This window comes from Macadamia integrifolia, unplaced genomic scaffold (genome assembly GCF_013358625.1).
Source record: "Macadamia integrifolia cultivar HAES 741 unplaced genomic scaffold, SCU_Mint_v3 scaffold1790, whole genome shotgun sequence".
NCBI lineage: Eukaryota > Viridiplantae > Streptophyta > Magnoliopsida > Proteales > Proteaceae > Macadamia > Macadamia integrifolia.
The window spans coordinates 50,401-74,723 of NW_024868353.1; the positions used below are offsets into that span (position 1 = coordinate 50,401).

At 39.1% G+C, this 24,323-nt stretch overlaps 1 protein-coding gene across 1 annotated transcript in view; it reads right to left on the reverse strand.

Moving 5' to 3' along the window:
• LOC122064840 (phenylalanine--tRNA ligase, chloroplastic/mitochondrial) overlaps nucleotides 1-24,323 on the reverse strand; it is a 42,655-nt gene that overhangs the window by 11,762 nt on the left and 6,570 nt on the right. Inside the window, exons 4-9 of the mRNA XM_042628623.1 lie at nucleotides 12,446-12,652; nucleotides 12,237-12,354; nucleotides 12,040-12,116; nucleotides 6,889-7,068; nucleotides 6,698-6,742; nucleotides 6,273-6,377 (exon numbers count right to left, since the gene is read on the reverse strand). Coding sequence (XP_042484557.1) covers nucleotides 6,273-6,377; nucleotides 6,698-6,742; nucleotides 6,889-7,068; nucleotides 12,040-12,116; nucleotides 12,237-12,354; nucleotides 12,446-12,652 — 732 coding nt within the window. The remainder of the gene's footprint in view (nucleotides 1-6,272; nucleotides 6,378-6,697; nucleotides 6,743-6,888; nucleotides 7,069-12,039; nucleotides 12,117-12,236; nucleotides 12,355-12,445; nucleotides 12,653-24,323) is intronic.

The window sequence follows — 24,323 nt, forward strand, 5'->3', positions numbered from 1 at the left end:
GCACGCAAGCAATGTTTCTGACGATTTTGGAGTCTATGTTTCTGGAGACTTTTGGAGTGTGTGTTGCCAAAGGGAGAGATTGTTGAGTAAGGTGGTGAGTGTTTTCATTGTTGTAAACACACTCACCAGAGGATGGGTACATTGCCGATGTGGATGAGGCCAGTGTTCAGTTGTGAAGAAGAGCAGGAGATACAACAACAATGACGAATTCAACATTGAATACACTCTGTTCGATAACACTGACGAATTCAACATTCAATACATTGTTCGACACTGAATAGAGATGCATCGATGTTGACAAAGGGATACTCAACAGTTAATCGACATCGACTGGACCTTACCAAGTGACAACCAGAGGATGTCTCATGTCGATTGGTGTTACTGGGGAATTTGACAATGCATTATGTTCGACGCCTAATGAAGATTGGTCACCATTGATTAAGAGCTTCTCATAAATCATTATGTGCCATATAAAAGGGAATCTGTTGCATACAAAAAAGGTGAGGGACCTGATTCAAGAGAAAGAAGAGGAAGAGAGTCCCCAAGAAGAACCATAGAAGAGAATCTTGAAGCTACTCCTTCAAGCTATCAACCATCATTTGTAAGAGGTATTCTCCAAGTTTCATTGTTCAATCATCAAGAGTTGAAAAGGGAAGAAGAAAAGAGATTGAAGAAAAAAGGGTTTTGTAACAAGACTCGACAAAATGGTTTTGTAACAAGACTCAACAATTGTACAAGCCTTCATTGAGTAAATTGTATGAAGCTCTACCATTGAGGAGAAGAAGAGTTTGATTAAGGGAGAAGGAAGAAACAACCTGGTTGTAGGTAACCCATTTATTTTGCTTTCTTATATATATATATATATATATAAATGAATATTTAATTGTAGTAAGGTGTTTGATAAAATACCAGTCAGTTTGTGCTTATATTGAGGGACATCTTTGAATGTCAAATTAATTATATTATTGTAACTATCAAGTGCATGGGTGCTTGGTAGAGGGGTTGGTGCTCCGTAGTAGTAGGTGCTACATAAATTTAGGAGTTGGTGATCCTTGTAGTCTTGGAATAATTAGTCTTGAGATGCATGGAATCACATGCATGTGAATTAAGAAAAGGTAATGGATTTTTTTTTTTTTTTTTTCAGATCTAATTTTTGGAAGGATTAGTACAAAGACAGTAGTTTCGTCATTCGTGACCATTTGTGCCGGCTCCACCCATTTCCAGACTCAGTGAGCCATTCCCTAGGTTGGAACATCTCCGGTATATTGATGATGTGGATTACAAATGGACTATCTTGGACAATGAGAAGAATTGGGCACAAAATATGTCATGGGATACATATATGCTGCATTCGGAGGAGCATCAGCATCTTCGGTGGTACGCAACTCGTGGATTAGACCCACCAAGAAACTCCATGTATTGAGTGATTAATGTGGTATACTTGTATTTCCCAAACTTAATTATGTTTTGATTTTTTTAATTGCATATTTACATTTCCAATAGCTAAAATATATGTAGTTAGTGTTTATAATAGGATCAGTGTAGTACAACATTCATTATACACACTTGGGTCGGAACCACAAGTACCATTTCGAGTGGGTTGTTTGTCAAACTAATTCATGGAATAGGTGTAAAATGGTAAAAATAGGCAGCACAAAAAAAAAAAGGTCAGAAACCAATTTCTGGGCCTCAAAACCTAGGTTTCGATTTTGTCGCAGAAAAAAACCCAAGTTTCAACTAGGTTTCAGTTTTGACCAGGGTCGAAACCTGAAACCTAGAACCTTGGTTGAAACTGATTACTATTTATTCAAGATGTATTATGCTTCGAAAAAATATTCTGCATGTATTCTAAGTATATTTATTTATTTGTTTCTGAAGAGTTTCCGTCTGTGTCTTGCGTCTCTTCAATACGGTACGATGTCTCTTAAAATCATCTTTTCAATACAATACCCAATACCAATACATAAATCCATGTATAGTCTCAACATTGTTCTGGTGATAGTCCACTCCCTCATACTCACAGTGTGAACATTGTTGATCAATAGGTCGAACATCTTTTGATCAAGGAAAGAAAGACATGTCTTTGGACTTTGGAATAGATGATGGTGTGGAGTGGACATATGTCCAGATGAATATGGATAACAGTTTTGTGTGTTCTGTTCCTATTCTATTTATTCCTAAACAGTAGAGAGCACATCCCCAGATTTTCCTGACATGATGCAAAGTTGATGTTCTCTTAAGACCTAGTTATCAATAATTGCAGGGAAGGAGATTGGACTACAAGAATGGCTTTGAAGATGAAATCACACCCACACCTAACTTGCTCATTGGATGAAACTGAAAGATGATAATAAAATTAAGTTGATAAGCAGTGTCAGGTTGCTTTCTTCCTCGGCAGTGTTTACCATGACAATTGGATGCTTGATGTCTAGGATCTGGACACCTGCCACTTCACTATGGTTGACCACGGCAATTCAAATATGAGTGGAACACCATGGTAGTGGAAACCACTGATTTCAGCAAGGATGAAAAAGATTATTTTGGTTCCTATTGGGATGAAGAAAATGGACAGTACTTCTAAAGTGGAGGAAAAGAAAGCATTCTTGCTGATTGCTAAGCATGCCATTGACAATTTTGACCCACATTAGCTTCACTTTATTGATCTTGAGGAAAAGTTTTTTCCATGTGAAGGGAACTGATGTAGGAAAAATTTACAGATATACTGTAGGAAAAAGAAGAACTAAAAATGTGCAGCAACAGAAAGCTACAATAATTTTCTCCATCATCTCTCTCTAGATCGTTTTGGTTTTAAGGGTCAGATTTATCCCAAATCGATGGGTGGAAGTCTAGTCCATATAAAATTATCACAAACAAGTTTTGGCTTCCTTTTGGGTCCACATTGCTTTCTGTTTAAGTTATTACTTTTATTTATTTCTTGTGAGGTGAATAATCTCTTAGTGTTCAAGTGAGGATATTGGTGCATTTTGTTTCTTCTTAGTTCCTACTGTAACGGAAACAATCCCTAATTTTGGCATTTAAGTAGTAGTAAATTAGTCAACTGAGATAAATAGGATTAGGGAATATTACATAGTCGATTTAACAGCATTATTGATGGTACACCGTACACCAGAATGCCAATTGTCAACTTAAGGCATTTTGACTATACAACAGTAATGGACAAAAGTGTAATATCTAACACATTGAAAAACCCCCTATGGACCAGCACTGTCCTGATCTGATCTTATTTTAAGCATTTATTCTATGCAAGGGGCAATTTGGACATGTTGTGGGCTCAACGGACCCTACCACAAGAGTCTGGAACATAAACCAACCCTCCTTGAACCAACATGACAACAAACAAATCACTTCTTGATCCCATCATCTTGTGGGCGGCGAAACATTTTTTTCATTATTCTAAAGGTTGATGAGCATTGTTCATTTTTTTTCCCTTTTTTTTTTTGGGGGGGGGTGGGGATGAATAAAAAATTCATTACCAAAGGAGAAGAATAAATACAGAAACCCCAAAGAGGGGGGAGGAAAACAAAAACAAAGATTAGCCCAAAGGAGGGGATCTAAAAAAGAGAAAAAGGGAGACCCTAGGAAACAACAATATGCATGTTCTGTGGGGAGTCAGTACAAGAGGAAGCTGGACTAGAGAGCTTGGAATTAATATCAAAAGATATGGAATCACAATCTGACAAAGGGGTCGAGAGTTGGAGTTCCATTTCCTAAGATTGCGCTCCATCCAAATCTGATTGAGAGTAGCACTGAAAGCGAGCAAGCCCACAACATCACAAATAGAAGTGCCGCAGTATGTCATATCAACCCATATCCAGTCACTTTGAAAGGGGAGAATTCTTCTTTGCCTTGGCCAATATTTTGCAAGAACCCCTTTCCAAATAGAGATGGAGCAACCAAAAAATAGATGATCAAGATCTTCCACTTCATTCTGATAGAGGCAACAAAGAAACGAGACAAAAATTTGGCGATGAATAAGGCCTGCGTAGGAAGATAGTTGGTGAAGGCACGCCAAACTGTGAAACAATGGCGAGGGATATGACACTTGAACCAAACAAGTTTCCACCAAGGAGATAGAGGACCTCTGGATCTAACAAAATCCCAAGCAGCTTTGGAGGAGAAAATTTTGGATGCAGTGGGCGCCAAGAGGATTTTGTCACCTGAACCATGATTACTAGGCCAATTGAAGGCAAGGAATTCCAAATAAAATCGAGCTGAGGAGATGCAGAGACCGGAGTGTGCCAAGAATCGGACCTAATAATGTCGACCACTTTAGAAAACTTTGTAAAACCCGAACCACAAATGGCTCTAACATTAACAAAGTGAAGAAGAATACCCAGGGGATGCCAATGGTCCAGCCAAAGTGAGGTGGAAGAGCCATCAACAATATGAGTAGTAAAAGCACCAAGGGCAATGGATAGAAGGGATAGGATCTTGTGCCAAACCCAAGATGCATCCGATAAGGCCGGTGCTATCCAAATAGAGTCAGAACGTAGCAAACCCAAGTAAATCCAATCAACCCAAATACTTTTCTTCTTGGTCACAATCTTCCAAATAAACTTAATAATGCCTGTTGTATTAACCTCTTTGATGCGCCTCAAACCAAGCCCTCCTTTCCTTAGGAAGAAAAACCGCTACCTAACTGGTGGGGCAAAGAAATTTATTGGAGTCCGATCCTTTCCAAAGAAAAGCAACCATAATGAATTCTAACCCTTTAATAATAGTTTGAGACAGCCCATAAATCCCAAACCAATAAATATACGAGAATTGGAGAAGCGATCCGATAAGTAACAATCACATAGGAGAGAAGCTTGCTTTTCCATAACTGAAGCCGTTTCCTGTTGATGTCAAGCATAGGAGCACAATGATGAGCAGTCAATCTAGCCGTAATCAAAGGAAGACCCAAATACTTGACTGGGAGATGACCAATAGAAAAACCAGACTTATCCTTCCAAGAAGCTTTGACCAAATCAGAGACCCCCACAAGGAATTAGAGAGATTTCACCAAGTTGATGCTCAACCCCAAAAGATCTTCAAAGCAATCCAAGCAAGACAAAACGGATTCAAGAAAAAGGATGTTAGCCTTTGAGAAGATTATCAAGTCATCAGCAAAAGCAAGATGAGTAAGCTTGATGGCTTTGCATTTGAGGATAGAGGAAATGAGATTTTGATCCATGCAGCACTGAATACACCTTGATAGAACTTCAAGAGCCAAGGTGAAAAATATGTACAGTACATTGACTTGCCCCTCTTTGACAAACCAATCTTGATCAGATCCTATAACAATCTCCATGGTACTGTTAATACACTATAAGCAGTAAGTGAAGTTGAGAAATGTGTTAATGCATCAACAACCATCCCCAAATTGGCACAATCTATAACAGGATCCATCTAATTATTATTCTGTCAATAGAACCGGAGCATTTTGGTCACTTTAAAGCTGAAGGAATCTCATATACTACCGCATCCAAAATGTATGGTATAAGTTTACTTTATGAAATCTTAGTATGTGAAGAGAGGATTTCAAACTAGTCTATAATTTGTAGTTTGGAATCCTGAACTTTGGCAAAGGTAGTTGAAATACTTCCCAGTCTTCCACTTCCACCAAAGTTAAGGTTATATTTATAGTTGGCTACTGTTTGACTGAAGTACTGAAATTTATGAAAGTCACGTAAATATCATGCCGGTCCAACAGAAGTGAAGTAAGTTAACTACAGTTGGTTATGACAGACTCTTGAGGCCATGTGTAAGTGTTTGAAAGAGAATCCTTGTTGAGGGATAACGATCACTATCCTTGGCAACATGGTGAAGTTGAAAGCAAACAGTGCCATTTTATGGAGACTATGCAAGGTGTCTCAATCTTTTCAGTATCATCTTTGAGCCAAGGAAACCACTGTGGTTGTTTATTTGATTATCAAGTGCATGCTCCAATACTAGTGATATCATATAGAAATCTCCAGTAGACTCCCTCCATTATCAAAAATGACTGGAAAATATAAAAATGAAAATAAGGAATATGCAATCTTTCAGCCAGCAAGATACATCAATCTTACGAATGCCATACCTACTTCTAATTGCAGTTTTCTGAAATAAAAGCATGAAAAGTCTTTGGGTTGGCAATCTATTACTTGTTAGAAGTATTAAGGGTTCCATTTTGGACAGAAAAAATAAATTGGAGATTGATGTCCAAAAAGAAATGGAAAAATGTCCAACAGCAGATAATTTACCATTCAAAAGAATTTCTTAATACCTACCTCCTCCACAAGATCCCCAGCAATTCCTCTGACAACTTCACACAAATTGTTCTCAGTGAAGGAGTCATTGATCCAGAAACTCAAGTCTTTGTAACACGGAGGAAACTGCAAAAGAGAAAATTATCTTATGTTGCTAGTGCATAATGGTAAAACAGCATGATGCCACAAGGCTTCAGTGCACTTCAACAAAACCATAAATACAACTACCAGAATTTTTTAACCGCTAAAGTCCTGTCCTTTTGAAGGATGTAGTCCTTTACATAAACAAGAAATTAAATTAAGTCAACCACTCAATTCTGTTTCCAGTAGCAATGACCCTCAGATGTGCCTCCGTAAAACAGTTTGGATGCAGATCTTGAAATTAAACTACTTGTATGACAATAGTTGTTATCATATCCATGAGGAAGGATATACATAACCCCTACTTTTGAAAATGGCTTGAACTTGACCCCAAGCTGACCTTCAGAAAACTGCAAGAAAGAAGCTCAAAATCAGGTGAGTTGCAACATATTAAAGCTTTGGGATTTCAATTGTCCATAGAATTAAATTTTTGAAACACGAAAATGCACATAAGGGAGCAAAACAGAGAAGGAATAAAAACAAATTCGTGAAATACCTGGGAGGTAAACCGCTCATCATTCAACCAGAAAAGTCGAATGTCTGGTATATCGAATAAAACCATTGCAAGCCGCTCCAACCCAAGTCCAAATGCCCAAGCAACATTATTAATTTTACCACTTCTCTTTAATATCTCCTGCTCCATCACCCCACAACCCAGAACCTCCAGCCATTTCTCCTGAAATAGTCCCCAACATTAGTAACGGTCAAGCTATACAACAACAAGAACAACATGTGGGAAAATTTTATGTGAGACCAAATCCATAAGAGACCGGTATGATAGAGGTTTGCCTTGAAGATGTATATAAGTCGAACAACAACAAAAGAAAGTAACAAACATACAGTAACAAACAATGCCATCATCACCATCCTCTTCCTGTCCTCTATCAAGGGGCTCCAAGAGCGGGTCAAACTCAACCCCAACGGCCTACCTTATTCCAATATGCTTTAATAAATGGTGATTTCATATAAGACTAGCACGTTATTAAGTCTCAATGTATTGAGCGTATGGGTCTGATGTGTTGGTGTACGATGTCTTGTATTCCGTCAGAGTTTAATCCAGGGAGTACTGGTGCAGCACCTCGATAGGCAGGACGGCGGTCCCGCTCGAATTTTTTATTTGAGGGCAATTGTGTACTTTCCGGATTAGGGTTTTTTCGTTATATATTTGCAGCAAGGGTTTCTTTCTCTGTAATGCAAGCAATACTGAGAGGTGTGAGGGACGAGCGCTGTAACCCTATTCTCCATTGATAGTGAAGCAAGATCTCATCTCACCAGGGACGTAGGCAATCTTGTCGAACCTCGTAAATCTGTGTGCATTGCTTGATCTTGTTTTTTCATTATCTTCTGCATCGTTTTAGGGTTACATTTCTACATGATGCATATAGAGATTGGCCATGTCGATAAGATACAAAACCGATACATAAAATATTTATGCACAGAACTGTATCGAACCAATACAGGCCAATCTGGTATCGACACACTTGATAAAACAGGTTGCCTGAACCGAAAATGCTAGTGTTTGAAACTGTTAAGTGAGTCGGTTCTCTTAGGGGTACTATTGTAATGTCTTTCTTATTTGATTGTAAAGTCACTTATGTCCAGTCTTTAAGTCATAAGTCTAGTCATTAGTTGTGGTGGTGGTCTTAGTGTAATTTGTTTCTTTTATTCAATATAAATACAATCTCCCACCCTCGGTTTTGAGTATTCTGCCCATAACTCAAACTGTGGGTTGTGTTCTCTTCCCTTCTATCATCTTCTCTTCTTCTCCTCTCTTCTTTTCTTCCTTTCTTATGGATTAGGTTCTGTTATTGTAGCAAAACAAAACTTCTTCCTACTCTGATTTTTTTCTGACAAAACCTTAGTGGATCTCATCAACAAAAAAAAGGGCCTAGGAGAATTTGCTTAAAAGAGCAAAAAAAATTGCACTTGCCAATGAAGATTTGAATCACATCAACTTTTCTTTTCAAATCTTCATGCTTAATTGTTTCTCATCACTTATTAGTAAATTTGATATTGCATTTGCTGTTGAAGATTTGAATCATATAGATTCTGCAAAGAAAGAGAGAACTTGACATGGTTGGATATCATTATTTATTGCAAATAGTAGTGAATGCTTACAAACACTAGTTTTGCATGTATCATAAGCATATTTATGTGTGTCAAAGAGTATCTAGCATTTCTTCGAGTCTATCGGATATATCTCTGATGCATATCTAAAACCAGCTTCCCTGACATAGATGCACATTATGGAAGGAGATATGAGAGGAAGAAGGGTCCAGCCAAGAAGGCCAATCGGACCCCTACTTAGTCCATTTGAGTGGCTAAGTCATTAGTTATAAATAAGGGCCCCAATGGGCCCATCGGCTAGGGGGTATTTATTAGTTTGTTTTTAATTAAGTAGAGGCCCATTGGTCCTATTGATTTAATTAAGTGTATGTCGAGTCCAAATTGTCTTAGGACTCTATTTTCAACATAGGTTTTATTTCCTAGTATTAGTATGACTGTAATTAGGAAGGTCCTGCCCTCTATATAAGAGGAGCTTATGTAAACCTAATTTTCAGATTTGAAAAAAATATTTTTGCAATCAAACTGTTAGAACACCGAGATAGCTGTGGGTGAGAAGCCCTGGCTGAGACAGCCACTCCTCCCCCACTTTATCTCTGTTTTTTCTCCTTTATTCTTGCAGTCAATCACCTCTTATTCTCTGTCTACTGTTATTACTGTTAGCATATCAGTTCTGGCCACTAATTCTCAGAAACCAGAATCGACAGACTTGGAACCTGGGTTTTTTGAAGACCTGCGATCTCTCTCTTGAAGGCATTCTGAAATCTGATTGAAGAACTACTGTTGGGGATTGTTCCAGAACTCTAAAGGGTCAATCGATCCTCTTCCTGAGGCTGTTCAAGACAATCAGTTGCAGGTTTTGAAGAATCAGTTCAGATTCTCTCTCCTAGGGCTGGAATTCAAGAACTGCCATATCTTCAACCTCAACCGTCAGAATCTTTTCAAACTCACAGGTTATTATTGCCTTCAAGGGACCTCCACTCGACCAGAAGTGCAGCTCCATTGGAGCTACACACAGCCAGCCACACCTCTCTCTCTCTCTCCCAGTCGCAGGTTTCTCTCGCCTCTCTTTTGGGACAGTTTAGCTTGGGTTTTTGTTCCTGTTTTCAGGTTATATTTCTGGACTATTATTGCTGGTTGTTTCTTTGTTATTCCTCTGATATTCTATCAGCTATCCTTAAGGCTATTGTGGAACTGTTAATTGTGTACTTGGGGTTAACATTGTGGGAGCTAGTAATCTCTTACCAACTTCTGCATTATTCCCGGTACCAATACTTGACACCTTGAAGACTGGTCTCATACAAAACAAAAAGAAATCTGACAAGAAAATATAACACTATACTCGGCCTTATCCCAGCTAAATGGGTCGGCTACATGGATCCTTACCCTCCAATCAGCTCTATTCGATGTCATACTTGATAGAAGGCCTAAGCTATGCATGTCTTTCCACACCATTTCTCCTAAGGTCATTTTAGGTCTGGCCCTACCTCTTTTAGTTCTTCCTTCAATCAGAATTAAATCACTTCTCCGTACTAGAGCATCCAAAGGCCTCAATTGAATGTGACCATGCTAACTTAGACGACTTTCTCGTACCTTATCATGTATCGGAGCTACTCTCAAACCATCTCTAATATGATCATTCCTTACTTTATCCTTCTTAATTTTACCACTCATCCATCTACAACATCCACATCTCTACCACCCTGAGTTTATCTACATAATGCTTCTTAATTGTCCAACATTTTGCACCATACATCATCTCGGTTGTATGACTCTCCTATAACATTTCTTTTGAGTTTTAAAGGAATACATTGATCACACAACACTCCGAACTCACCTCTCCACTTCATCGATCCTCCTTTAATTCTTTGTGAAACATCATCCTCTATATCACCTTCTTTATTTATAATTTAGCCCAGATTGTCAGATACATAAAATAATCACTCCGTGGAACCTCCCTCATCAATTTTATCCATCTAATTATCCGTCCTCATGTAACTAAAGTTACACACCATATATTACATCTTTGTTCTACTTATCTTAAAACATTTTGATTCCAAGGTTGATCTCTATAACTCCAACTTGGCATTAATCTCTGCTTTTGTCTCATCTACCTAAACAATATCATGAGCACAAAGCATACATCAAGGAGCATCATCTTTAATGCCTCTAGTTAATTCATCTATGATAAGCACAAACAGATGGGACTTAAAGCTGATCCTTGACGTAACTCGATTGTAATTGGGAATTCGTTACCTTGACTCCCCCCCCCCATAGTCCTTACACTAGTCACAACACCATTATACATATATTTAATTATGTGAGTATAACCACAAATATACTTGAAATACTTCTCTTCTCAAAAAATAATAATAATAATAATAATAATAACACTAACATTCTTAAATGCTGTTCACAACCAATTACTTCATAACTGTTATTTGTAACCCTTGTCATTTTTGACAAATTCAACTAGTTAACAGATCTAGGAATGAATTTTACAATCAATTTTGGTTTCCTAGTAGAAAATCTTTGTAGGTAAGAAACAGAAAACGAGGAGAAAAAGAACAAGAACGGAACATCTCTTTGAGAAACCATAAAAATATGAAATGAAATAAAGTCTTCCATTGTCTGACACAGCAAATACATTATTAACTGCAAGCAATGTATATCCAGATAGTCCCATCAGCTAGTGGTCTATTCAAGACAAGCTGAACATGATGACGACTGAACTAGCTCAGTTTCTAAGGCCTTTTACTAGTCATGGCCAAGACCTAGGAACAAACCCCATATTCACCATTTGCATCATAGGTTCTCATGTGTTCCTCCCCCTCCCCCTTGTAACCCCTCCCCCAAGTGTGCAGGCTACACATTGATGAAAGCAAAACCAATTTCAATAGAGGGTTTTTAACAAAGGTGAAAACCCAGATTTTACCTGGGGAAAAAATGTCAAAAGATTGCACATGACACCCAGATGATCCAAATGTCAGATGATCCAACTCTATTGATTTAACTATTAGACCTGTTCCAAGTACACTCTAGTCAATAATTTTCATGAAGGTGTAGAAAAAAGCAAATGCATTACGGCTTAATGTGTGATCTTTTTCATCTTTTTTTTTTCTTTTTCTTTTTTTTTTTTCTTGGTACTTGGCTCAATTCTCTGATCCAGACACCTGAACTGAAATTGTCAACCACTGACCAACTCCCTCTGAAGGTTGATGAACTCGCTAGAAATTAACACTTATTGTGCATCCTCAGCATGTCCATTGGTTCCAAAAAAGGAAAAGACAAGAAAGAAAGCGAGTTTCTATTCCTGTTTCTTTGGAGGGGGTGGGGGATGATTGTGCTTTTTATAGAAACGAACAAAGATTTACATTTTTGACAACCATAACTTTTTTTTTTAATAGCACAGAAATGTATCAACAGTTAATAGCATACTTAAGCCCCAACAGAAAACATGAGAACACTAAACCAAGCTTCTAAAATGATAAGTATATGCAAGATAAACATTGAACCATTGACAATGACAAATCTGTTGTTGAGTATGCTATTTATGTACAGGTGACAAGGTTCGACAATAGACCTGAAAATTTATTTCAAGTTCAAAGGATGGATTAGTGAATGGAAAAAAAGAATCAACCCAGCGCATTTCTACCGCCCCTGCAAGTTTCAACAGATTTTGGTTCAAAGTGCTTCAAAAAATTATGTACGTTGTTAAAGATCCAGTACAACAGCATATACAGTATATATTTGAATGAGAAGTTTTCACTCAAAGTTTACCAAATAAGTGTTTTGCCAAACCCTCGAGGCATTTCTTTAGATCCCCAGCAGCATAAGACGTGGCATCCATGCCAGAAGCCTCCCACTCATGACGGGAAAATACACAAACACCTTCCATCTGCACAGTTAGGATACAAACTCATCACTAAACAGAAAGAAAAGCAACTCATCCAAAGAATACCTTAGGTGCCAGAATCAGACATGAAAACCTGATGGAATACAGGATAATGAGTTGAGTCGATAGAATCCCTTCTATAAACATCTCCAGTTACAAGGAAATGAGTGTGTCCTTGTGTCAATAGGTCTGCCTGATGAGCACTTGTGTGACACCTCAAGACAGTCTCAGGATCAATATAGTATGTATCATTGTAGCTCCGGCTCACATGATCAGCAGGAACCAAGACATCATCAAAGTTCTGCAAGAAGCAAAGTTAAACATTACAACTATGGACAATATAACCCACTCTGCATATATCACCAATGGAACCGACTGGCATTTTTTTTTTTTTTTTGGGTGAATTATAAATCATTACCAAGGGAAAGAAAGAACAAGGAATATATAAGCCCTAGGGCCAAAGCAAGAAATGAAAGAAAAAACATATTGCTCCACAAAGACTAGGTAGGGGGAGGGAGGAGGGTAGGGGGGAGACCCCAGGAAACAACAATGAGCATGTTCCTTGAAGAATCCCTTACAAGGCGAAGGGATCAATCTGAACTTGAAAGTGACATCGAAGGAGATGGCATTCCAAATCCTATCAAAAGAGTGGGAGTTGGATGTCTATTTAAGAAGATTCTTTTCCATCCATATGTGGTTTATGGTGGCGCAAAAAGCAAGCTTTCCAACAGTGTCACTGATAGATGATCCGGCAAATATCATATCAACCCAAATCCATTCTCTAGCAAGGGGGAGGGGACTTCTCCTGCTAGGCCAGCAATGACTAGGGACTTTTTTCCACATAGAGGAAAAGAAAGGGAAACTGAAGAAGAGGTGGTTAAGGTCCTCAAAACCATTCCAACAGAGTTAGCAAATCGAGGGGACCTAGATATAGTGATGGAGGAGGAAGGACTGGGTGGGGAGGCAGTTGGAAAGAGCTCTCCAAGTGGTGAAGCTGTAGTGGGGAATGTGAGCTTTGAACCAGACAACCTTAGTCCTAGGGATGGAAGGATGATGGACACGAACAAGGTTTCCAGCAGAGGAGGAGCTAAAGGAACCAAAGGGGGAGGGGATCCAAATGATTGTCACCCCTACCGCAGTGACCAGCAGGGACAGGAGGGAGAGAGGACCAGATATCCGAGAAGGGGGGGGGCAGTGGAAAGGGGAGGGAACCGACTGATATTTTGAACCATGCTGCAATGCATTTTTTTTTTTCCTTCCTTTTTTTCAAATGAATACCATACCTAACAGAAGAATAATAAGAGGAATGCACAAGAAGCATATAACCACTGCCCCAGAAATACAGCAAAATTGTGTAGGAAGTAAATCATATATCAACTTGATTAAATATAAGGAAAATAAGGCATTGGTCACCGGTGAAATTGGGAATTCATGAGGTTTTATGGGGTCCTAGAGGTGCCACCAATTTGAAAATTTGCAATATCATAGCACTAAGGAAAGTACCAAAAATATTTTGGAATTATTTAATGAGAGCATTGGTCGTAGAAAGGGACATGTCAAATGGCATTCACTGGGCATTAAGTGATACAGGCCCATGGAAACAGGAGTATGTAACTGATCACACCCATGAACCGGTTATGGGATGGTAATTATTCTCTTCCTCAAGGTTGATCAAGTACTGTTTTCTGATCAATAATGGGTATTAATGTGTATAAGAAAAATATAAAAGGAGATGAAGATAGACAACTTAGCAAAACAAGATGCCATGAGGGTTTTATATTCCTCCTTACAGTGAGATTTCTTATTATACCAGTCCTAGAACCACCGTAGCAAAGAAGAATTAATTAAGTCTAAACGAGTGGTTGTTTAGGTGGGCTTTGAGCTTTTCACTTTAACGGGGTAAGGAGTAACAAGGAGGCTTACAAAGCCCAATAAAGTATAAAGTAAATTCACATGAATATAGTGTCGTTTTGTCTTGCATTCTTTTATTTTCATTTGGTGGATCAAAGTAGGAGCCATGTCAAATTTCAGCCCTGATCAGAGTTTGCCATGTGGCAAAACAGAATTAAGGACGACAAGAGGGCGCATGAGACTACAGTGGGGTGCATGGATAACACAGGAGGGTATGGAATAGATGGACTGTCAAGTAACTGAATTTGGGGCTCGAATTAGACACGTGGCCAAGCTAGGAAATTCCCCAAATATAACGATCATTTTTGCCACATCATTCTTCCATCTAGCAGAAATAGCCCATGGTTACAAAGCAAAATTGTAAGCAATGTGGTTACAATCATGGTTTAAGAACTTGGCGAGATCTCGCTGAGATCTCATTTTCCTCAAAAGGCGAGATGGCCCAACTGGCGAGGCAGAAAACCGACATAATCTCGAGCGAGATTTCGAAATCTCGCCAAGATCTCGGTCAAAGTTTCGACTCAACCAGTTTCGGTCCATTTTCTGGCCCAAACCACACTATATATACATGATTTTGACCTCAAGAGGCGAAATATCTCGCTGGTTTCGCCTGGTTTTGTCTCTGGGACCTATTTTTGAGAGAAAAAATACAAAAAATATGTGGAACATCTGTTCTTTCTTGGAGATCTTCACTTTTAGTTGCATTGAAGCAAAGATATTCAAGATTGGTGGTGGCTTTTCCCCTCCAGAACACTAAAGTAAAAACTTATTCCCAAATCCATTTTTTTCAAAGTAATTATCAAATCTTGTTTCTTACCATTGGTTTTTTTATATGTCATGATACTAAAGGCGATCTATACATTCATGGAAGAAAAATTAATTTCTGCTTTTAAATTATTTTTTTTTATTTTTCTGCTACAATAAATGCTTTTCTTGGAAAAAATATATATATGATTTATGTAACATGTTTGGTACTCATTTTTTTTATATGTTGATCACCAAAGGCTGATCTACAGCCTCATGGTGGCCATTTTTTTTTTCATCCAATAAATTAATTAATTAATTTTCTGAAATATATAATATATATTAAATAATTACAGAAAAATCAAAAAATTATGAAAAAAATTTCTGTTTTCAATGGAAAATTACTCTAATGTTGTGTAAATATTGTTTGTATAATTTGAAATGAAAATGGCGCTATTAGTTGCATTCTAATATACTTTATTATGAACTTTGATTTATTATTAATAAAAAATTATGATTTAAAATTACAGAAAAAAATATAAAAAGTAGGGGATTAATAAGTAATAACTACAAGGTATTGAGTAGCTCTTAATGCATGCATTCTTTACAATATAGTGTTTATGTTGAATAGTTACTATCTTAATATTTACTAATTCATGCACAAACACTTTTATGTAATAGTGTTGAAGACTTGAAGTTGGGGAACAATGTCTACTTCTCATGGTGGTGATATTGCATGGTTACATGGGGATCCTATGTCCGATGATAAGAAAAAGTGAAGGTGTAGATATTGTCAGAAGTTGATAAATTCTGGAGGTGCTACTAGGTTGAAGCAGCATTTGGTTGGGGGGGTATAAGGATGTTGTCAAATGCCCCAAGCACCATATGAAGTCATAAAAGATGTACAACGTAGTCTAAGAGGTGAAATGTTAAAGAAGGTGGAGAAACAAAGGTTGGACCAAGAATTCAATGAGGCAGTCTTAGGGGGTGTTTGGTTCAGTAAATCTTTGGGATGACATTCTTTAGAATGATAATTCTTAATTTTTGGAGTTGTTTGGTTCCACTAGGATGACCCTCATAAGTGAGCATCATACTTCCCATGAATGACCATATTACAAAGGATGTGTTCCAAATCTGAGTTTACCTCAACACTTAAACTCATATTTGAGTACCTTTTTTACCACCTAGTATAAAAGGAGTAAGCGGAAAGGTGTTCTCTACGGAATCCAATATCTCAACCCGCGAGAAACAAGTACTAGCCTTAAGGCAACCAAAAGATTTTTCAGAAAGAAACATAATTCAGAAGAATGTCTATCAAAAGATTGACATTCATATCCGATACATACACCATTTGATTTACCGAACCAAACACCCCCTTAGAGAGTCATCCTCACCCAACAACAGTGGATGTTGACTCTAATGACTCTGATAGTGATTACAACCCACAATCAGGTATGTCAAGGGCAGAATGGAGAGAATTGCAAAAAGTAAAGGCAGCGAGCCTGGTCTCTCATCAAATAGAAAACGTTAAGCGGGTAGAGATGAAGAAAGGAGCAGGTGGCTCTGGTTCTAGAGCAGCTACATCAGATGTGCCTCCCACGGAGGGAAGAATGAACAAGAAGCAAAGGAATGTGGATGTGCCTCTAAGGAGAGCTCAGAGTGTGAGGACTGCCACACCCCCATCACCACCCCGAAGAGATCCTGAAGAGAGGCAAGATCCCTTGTTATTTAGACAGCAGGATACATATCAAAGAACCATAAAGCAAGCTTGGGATTCACGGAAACAACTTGGGAGTGCAATGTCAAAATTTTTTTTCTATAATAGCATCCCTGCTAATGTTGTACAAGGGACAAATTACCAGACCATGATCGACACTGCAGGAGGGGCTAGTCCAGGAACAAAGGGGCCCACTCCTTATGAGATGATGTCATGATGAATGTTTATTTGTCTCAAGAGAAGGAGTAAGATGAGTACATTACTGGCTTGAAGACACAGTGGGCACGATATGGAGTTACTATGATGTGTGATGGTTGGACTGGACCAACTAGACAGTCCATCATCAACTTCATTGCGTATTGTGATGGGAAGATTGTATTTTTAAAGTCTGTTGATGCATCCAAAGAAAAGAATGATGCAATGTACTTATACAAGTTGTTGAAGGATGTTGTCACATAGGTGGGGCCTGAGAATGTTGTTCAAATTGTCACAGACAATGGAAGCAACTTCAAGAAAGCGGGGGAGAAACTAATGAATAGGAAGAGCAAACACATCCACCTTTTTTAGACACCATGTGCTTCCGACTCCATTGACTTAATGCTTAAAGAAATGGCGAAGAAGTCTTTGGTAGCAGGTGTGGTTGAACGGGCAAGACAAGTGACCACATTTGTTTACAACCATGGATTTGCTCTCGCTTTGTTGAGGGAAAAATGCGGTGGAGACTTGGTGATGCAGATTCTTCACCAAACTAGGCTTGTTTTATTAGGAATAAGCTTAGGGTTGGGTTGTATACGTGTTGGGCCTTCAGTCCATGTGGTTTGGAGTATATTGGGCTACTTTTATGGGTCTAAACTAGGGGTTCTAAGGTTGCATACGGGATTCAGTGATTTGCTTCCTTTTCTTTAAGTTTCCTTTTTAGATGGGGTTATTTAGTTTCTAATTTCAGTACCTAAATTAGTTTCTAATTTCAGTACCTAAATTAGTTTCTAATTTCAAGTCATTGTTAGTTTCTAATTTCTGTCTAGACTAGTTTCTATTTTCATTAGATTCTAATTTCCAGTTTTTAGTAACTTCTTGTAATCAATTTTTAGTAACTCAGATTTAGTAACTTTGAGTTACTATTACTTGTAAACCCTCCCCATCATTATTATAAATAAAGGAGAGCTCTCATCATAGAGAGACGATTTTGACAATTAAAAAAAAGAAAAGCTTCATGCTGTTGCCGCTGGGTTTTCTCCATGGCTAAACCTTTGTGTTTGATCAAGGGTTAGGGATTGGTGTGTGATCCGATCGACACTCTGCGGCGAGAAGTCCAGGCGGGTCTTTTCTTTTCTGGTTCTCTTATTGGATTCTCTTCTCCAGCAATACAGGCAAGTAATCTGAATTTTTCTGCAGAAATTTCTGGGTTAAGCTCTCTGTTTCCTATTCTATCGACCTAGTCTATTTGGAGTTCTGGCCACCCAATGGCTTTGAGGTTCTGGTCGAGTGTTACCCTTGTTGTATGGAAGACTCGATCCAATTTTTAGAGTAATCTGACCAAGGGATTGTCTGATATATTAAATCTTTCAAATCTGGTCGATCTCTGTTCTAACTCACTTCTGTCCAGAATTCTGGTTCGATTGTTCCAGCTGTTGATGTATTAAAATTGGTAGCTGTTGTTCATGGTTCAGCCTCTGTTATTGGACTACTAAGCCTCTGTTTTTCCTGGTCTCTATTCAACTACAGAAATTCTGAAACACTGAGATCGATGGACTGCTGATTTATTATTGCTTTTTGCTGATTTATTATTGCTGGTATATTGGGTTCTTGGTTGTTCTTTGGTTTACAAGATCCTGTTGTTTGGGTCTAGTTTGGCTTGTCAAACCTATCCCTACATCACTTGGTAAGGGCAGGTATGACCGATTTGCAACCAACTACATTGCATTGAAGAGCTTTCAAGATAAGATGGTTGGTTTGAGATCGATGTTTGCCAGCAAAGAGAGGTTTGAATGGAAGGAATTGGGTTCGCCAGGTGGTATCGCAGCACAGACCACTATCTCTAGTGAAGGATTTTGGCAAGATGTGAAGAAGGTTCTTCTTCTATTTGGCCCAACAGTAACTGTCTTGAGGTTGGTAGACTCAGAGAAGAAGCCTACATTACCATATGTGTATACTGCAATGGAGAAAATGAAGGACAAGGTGAGGGCATATATCCCTAGGGGTGCAAAATCCTACATCAAAATGATTAAGAGATGAGAGAAATATTTGATGCATCCACTACATAAAGCTGGTGAGTTTATAAACTTAACTATTAAAGACTACTTTACACATTACAGTTAATGACAAGTTACTTATGGAATTTGTAGCGTATTATCTCAATCCTAAGTTCCACTACAAGTACGATCTAGGAATGGATGATGAATTGATAGAAGCACTGGAGCTTGTGGTGGCAAAGTTGGTCCCTAAAGTTGATCTACAGGCAGCATGCAACACTGAGGTGGGTAGTGGGTTAATGTTTAAGATACATACAGACTTATAGGTTATAGGTTCCCAAGTGTTGAAGTACATACCGTATTGTGTACTAACTTGTATTCAATGTTTGAAATATGTGTAGATGAAGGAATTCAGGGATGCTAATGGGAGTTTTGGTAGAGCAGCGGCAGCGGCAATGGCAGTGGCTGGGAGACAAACTACTACCCCGAGTGAATGGTGGGTCCTATATGGAAAAGATGCACCTAACTTGAGGAAGATAGCAATCAAGGTGCTCTCTCAAACTTGTTCTACATCTGGATGTCAGCGTAACTGGAGTACATTCTCACTGATCCACTCCAAGAGGTGGAACTGACTGGGTCATGGAAAGCTGCAGCAATTGGTGCTTGTGCATTACAATATGAGATTGAAGATGCAGCATATACGTCAAGACCAAGAGGGTAGCAATGAACCAATTGAACTCGCTAACATTTTCCAAGAAGACTCAAATCCGGAGGAGGATGTCCCTTATACCAATGGGTGAAGGATCGAGGCGATCCACTTATGGATCAGCCTAGGGGTAGGCCCGACCCCGTGGTAGCTAGTCAGATGGGTAGGGACGTGGATGAGTATATGTCTCAAGAGGGTCATGTGCTTTCACAGATACCCAGGCCTTTCGAGACCCAAGCTACTGGGGTTGATGTGGAGCCTGAAACTATTTGGTCACCGTCCAGTGATAATGGTGGTGGTGGTGGTGGTGGTGGTGGTGGTGGTGGTGATGATGATGCAAGTGATGATGATGATGGGGATGGGATGGGGATGGGGATGGGGATGGTGGTGATGGGGGGTTACGTGAGAGGTACCATTACACTGAACCGAAGCAAGAAAAGATGCGGTTCACAGGAGAGACTCAGTTCACTCATGCCACACAGGACATAGACCATGGTGCACGTTCACCCGCACCCGCACCCGCACCCACACCCACACCCTACAGGAGAGGCTCACGTCGTCGATTCTTATCTGGTGGAGAGGAGCAGGATAATGTGGGCTCCATGGACATCTTTGTTAGGAGGCTTAAGAATGGAGAGTGGTACCACTTAATGTAAGACTAAATTGGACACCCAACTAGTCCCAAATTTGCAGGAACTTTTAGACCAAAGAACAACCAAACCAGTCCAAATACATATAACAGAAAAATCAGACTTCAATAACAGCCCAGCAATAATCGACTTCCAGAAACAGAAATATAGAGAATAACCAAGGACAGCAGTGATTCTTAATACTAGATCAGGGACTGAGCAAGTAAATATCAGATTCAGATGTCCAGAATATAAATAACAACCCAGAGAAATCAGTAATTAAACCAACAGCAGTGTCGATTTCAGAAATAGGAACTTCAGATCACTAGAAGACGAAAATCCGGAGATTTTTAATATCTCAGAGATGGCTGATCAGAATCAGCCAAAAGTAGGGTAGATCCTTACTTGGACAGAGGGGATCCTTCGACCAAAAGACTAGGCTGATCAGACCTTCAGAACTGATCTTTCCAGCAGAGACCGAAGGCTCTGTTTTTGCAGAAAATTCTGGGCAGAGATAGAAGAAATTGTACCTGGTTTTCTGCAGTTTTAGTAAGCCTTGAAGATGTGAAAGAAAGTAAAGAAAACACACTAAAAACAGGCCTCCTGGACTTCACTCCGCAAGGAGTCACTTGGATTGCACACCAAGTCCTTCTTCCTCGATCTGACACAAGGAAATAGCCATGGATACCCAACGGCAGCAACAGGAGAGTTGTTTTCTTATTAATCAAAATCGTGGCTCATAAAAGAGCCCTCTTCTTTATTTATAATGATGGGGAGGGTTTACAAATAATAGTAACTCATAGTTACTAAATCTGAGTTACTAAAAACTGATTACAAGAAGTTACTAAAAACTGGAAATTGGAATCTAATGAAAATAGAAACTAGTCTTGACAGAAATTAGAAACTAATTTAGGACTTCAAAATAGAAACTAAATAACTAATTAGTAACCCCATCAGCAGCCCAAATCGTGGGCTGACTTGGACCAGATCTGGGTCGACCTTGGTCTTGGTTCTCCTTGTGTAAACCCTTGTTGGTACTACATCACTGGTACTTGTATTATTGGGGAGCCGTTGGATGCACCTTCAGCTATATAGCACAGGGACAACCGGTTCAGACTATAGTCATTATAATTAATTTGGCCAGTTTGGATATCCACAGCCATAGGCCAGCTCTTACCCCTCTGCCACTGAGTATGGAGGTCAATCACACGACTCACACTCCCAGATTGGGTCAGGTTTTGTGGATAACATCTTCGGGGCTCCAGAGCCTTGGCCCCAGCCCCAACCCCAGCCATACATGGTGATTCCTGTCCGTCAAGCACCAAGCAGCAGTTATGGATTACGTTCAAGCTCATTTAGTTTCAGAGATATTTACCCAAGGATTGGGTACCTCCAGTTTGTTAGTGATGATGTTTATATGGCTGTTGTGGCTGACTTTGAGTATTACTTCCGTCAAACTATGACATGGCCAGCCTTTGTGATTCAATCAAAGCAAAACATACTTCGACACTAACAGCAACAACATGGAGGCCATGATGATATGGCCTGTCACTCATTTCAGTACAAGGAGTCTTGGTTTCTAGGACGGAGATGTTATGTAATTATGGCTTTATGTTTACTTGCTATGTTGTTACTTGTTAGTTGTTACTTGTTATGCTACATTGTTAGTTAACTTAGTTTGTTACTTTTTAGTTGTTAGTTGTTACTTGTTAGTTGTTACTTGAATGTATGTGATTCATCAATCAGCAGTATGATTGTAGGAATTAGAAATTATGGCTTTTATATATTCTAATCATTAAGTTGTGTCAAAATGATGATTGTGGAAGGTGGATTGATGAATATATCATACTAGATGAAGTGTTCAAGACTCGCCGCATACTTACATAGGGTACATTGTCAAAGTACCATTTTGAGTTTGTTTTTTGCAAATCTGATGTTTCCATTGTGTTTATAATGGCTAAAATAGGGTAAATATACAGTTTCAGAGCCTACAAAGGTTATATGCCCACCGAGATCTAACAGCGAGTTGACCACCCAAAAAATACAAGGTTTCGGCAAGATCTCGCCAGATCTCTTTTTTTGGCTGGCGAGAAGGCTAGCGAGATCGAGTTTTAAAACCTTGGTTACAATTAGATCTTCCCTTCAGTCCAATGGGTAAAGTATATATATGTGTGTGTGTGTGTGTGTGTGTGTGTGTGTGTGTGTGTGTAATGGTGGATATTGAATCTCATTCCAGTTTTATGAATTGAGGTTTGGCTAGTATAGATGAGTACAAGTCCTAGGCCAATGCTTGGACAAGGATGAATTAAGATATATTGCTGCTGCAGTTTGCTCATTACTCTTTTTTTTTTTTTTTGGTGGGTGAATAAAAATTTCCTTACCAAAGAGAGCAAAAAACAGCCACCCCAAAATGGGGGGAAAGGAGAAAAACAAAGAAAATACACAAAGCCCTCCCTTAAGAGAGGGGGACGTCAAAGAAGAGAAGGGCAAGGTCCCAAGAGACAACAATATGCATGTTCCTTAGGGAATCTGAAAAAGATAAAGAGACAGCAGAGAGCTCAGCTTTAATGTCAAAGGAAATAGAATACCAAATTTGACAAAGAGACCAAAAGTTGGAGGTCCATTTCCTTACATTTCTCTCCATCCAATTATGATTGATAGCGGCACTGAAGGCAAGATTTCCCACAATATCACAAAAAGAAGTACCAGCAAAAGACATGTCCACCCAAATCCATTCCCTGTGGAACACGAGGATCCTACGACTTCTTTAGCAACATTTTGCAAGGACACCTTTCCAAATAGAGGAGGAAAAAGGCCAATCAAATAATAGGTGTTCAACATATTCAATGGCATTCCAACAGAGGCAGCATAAGAGGGAGAGAGCGACCTGGTGATGGATAAGAAAGGACTGAGTTGGCACGCTGATGCAGTCAAACATTGGATTTAGGGCTACCTTTTGGATTTGGTTTATATCTCTATTTCTCTCCTTTTTAAAGTTAGAACTTAGTTAAGCAGTCAAATTTTATTCTTATTTGAGTGAGATTTTATTTCTATTTTGGATTAGATGCAAGTATTTGTTTCAGTTTCAGAATCGGAAAATATGATTGTTATGAGTCTTTAAATACTTTTATTGTGGCCAATGATGAAGAGGTTTTGAGAATTGAACGACTATTTGGTTAAAGCTATGGATGCCATTAGTTGTGGAAGCTTCCTTCCTTCCCTGTCCTGATCTTCTTCTCTTCTTTTGCCTCTCTTATCTTCTTCTCTTTTCTGTTTCTATATTGTGACTGTTCTCTCCTTGCCGAAAATCCCGTTTCTGGCAATATTTGCAGCCCAAATCAAGCTCTCAGATCTCCTTAGTGCTTGATCTGTTCGGGCTGAGGTTTGGTTAAGGGTTTCCTCTCCTTGGGCGACCTTAACCCTAGATTCTCATCTCCAACAGGTCCTTCCAGCAACAGATTCCAAACCAGATTCAGATCTGGACTTGACCGACTGCCAGATCCAAGTTGCAGCAACAGTTGATTTTCTTTGGTTGATGATTTGCGATGCCTATCAGTCGGAATCAAGAGGCCCTTTGGTTTCCAGCCTTCACCAGAAGTTTTAGCCCAAGCCGAGATCTGTTAAAGAAGAATGAACTGAAGTTTCTCTCTTCCGCCTTGGCTGGTTAGGATCGTAAGAAGCAAGAAGACAACTTCTTCTTCTTCTTCTTCTTCTTTTGGATGAATAAATAATTCATTACCAAGAGAGAAAGAATATACAAGGGGAGGAGAGAAGAGGGGAGTGGGAGGCCAAGGCCGGGGCCCACAAAAAGCTAACTAGAAGAGAACAATTACAATGCAATCACCGACAGTGGCAACTAAAACCAAAAAAAGGGGGAGGGGCAATGGTGGGCCAGGTAACCGGAATCCAAAAAGCTATCAAGTGGGGGGAGGGATGAGGTCGACTTGCAGGTTCCAAGAAGCAATGATGAGGGAATTCCTTGGGGTGGGACTTCTTCTTTTGGCACTTCTTCTTTTATTCTTAAGTGACCTATTTAGTACTATTTACAATTACCCCCACCCACTCTTTCTTAA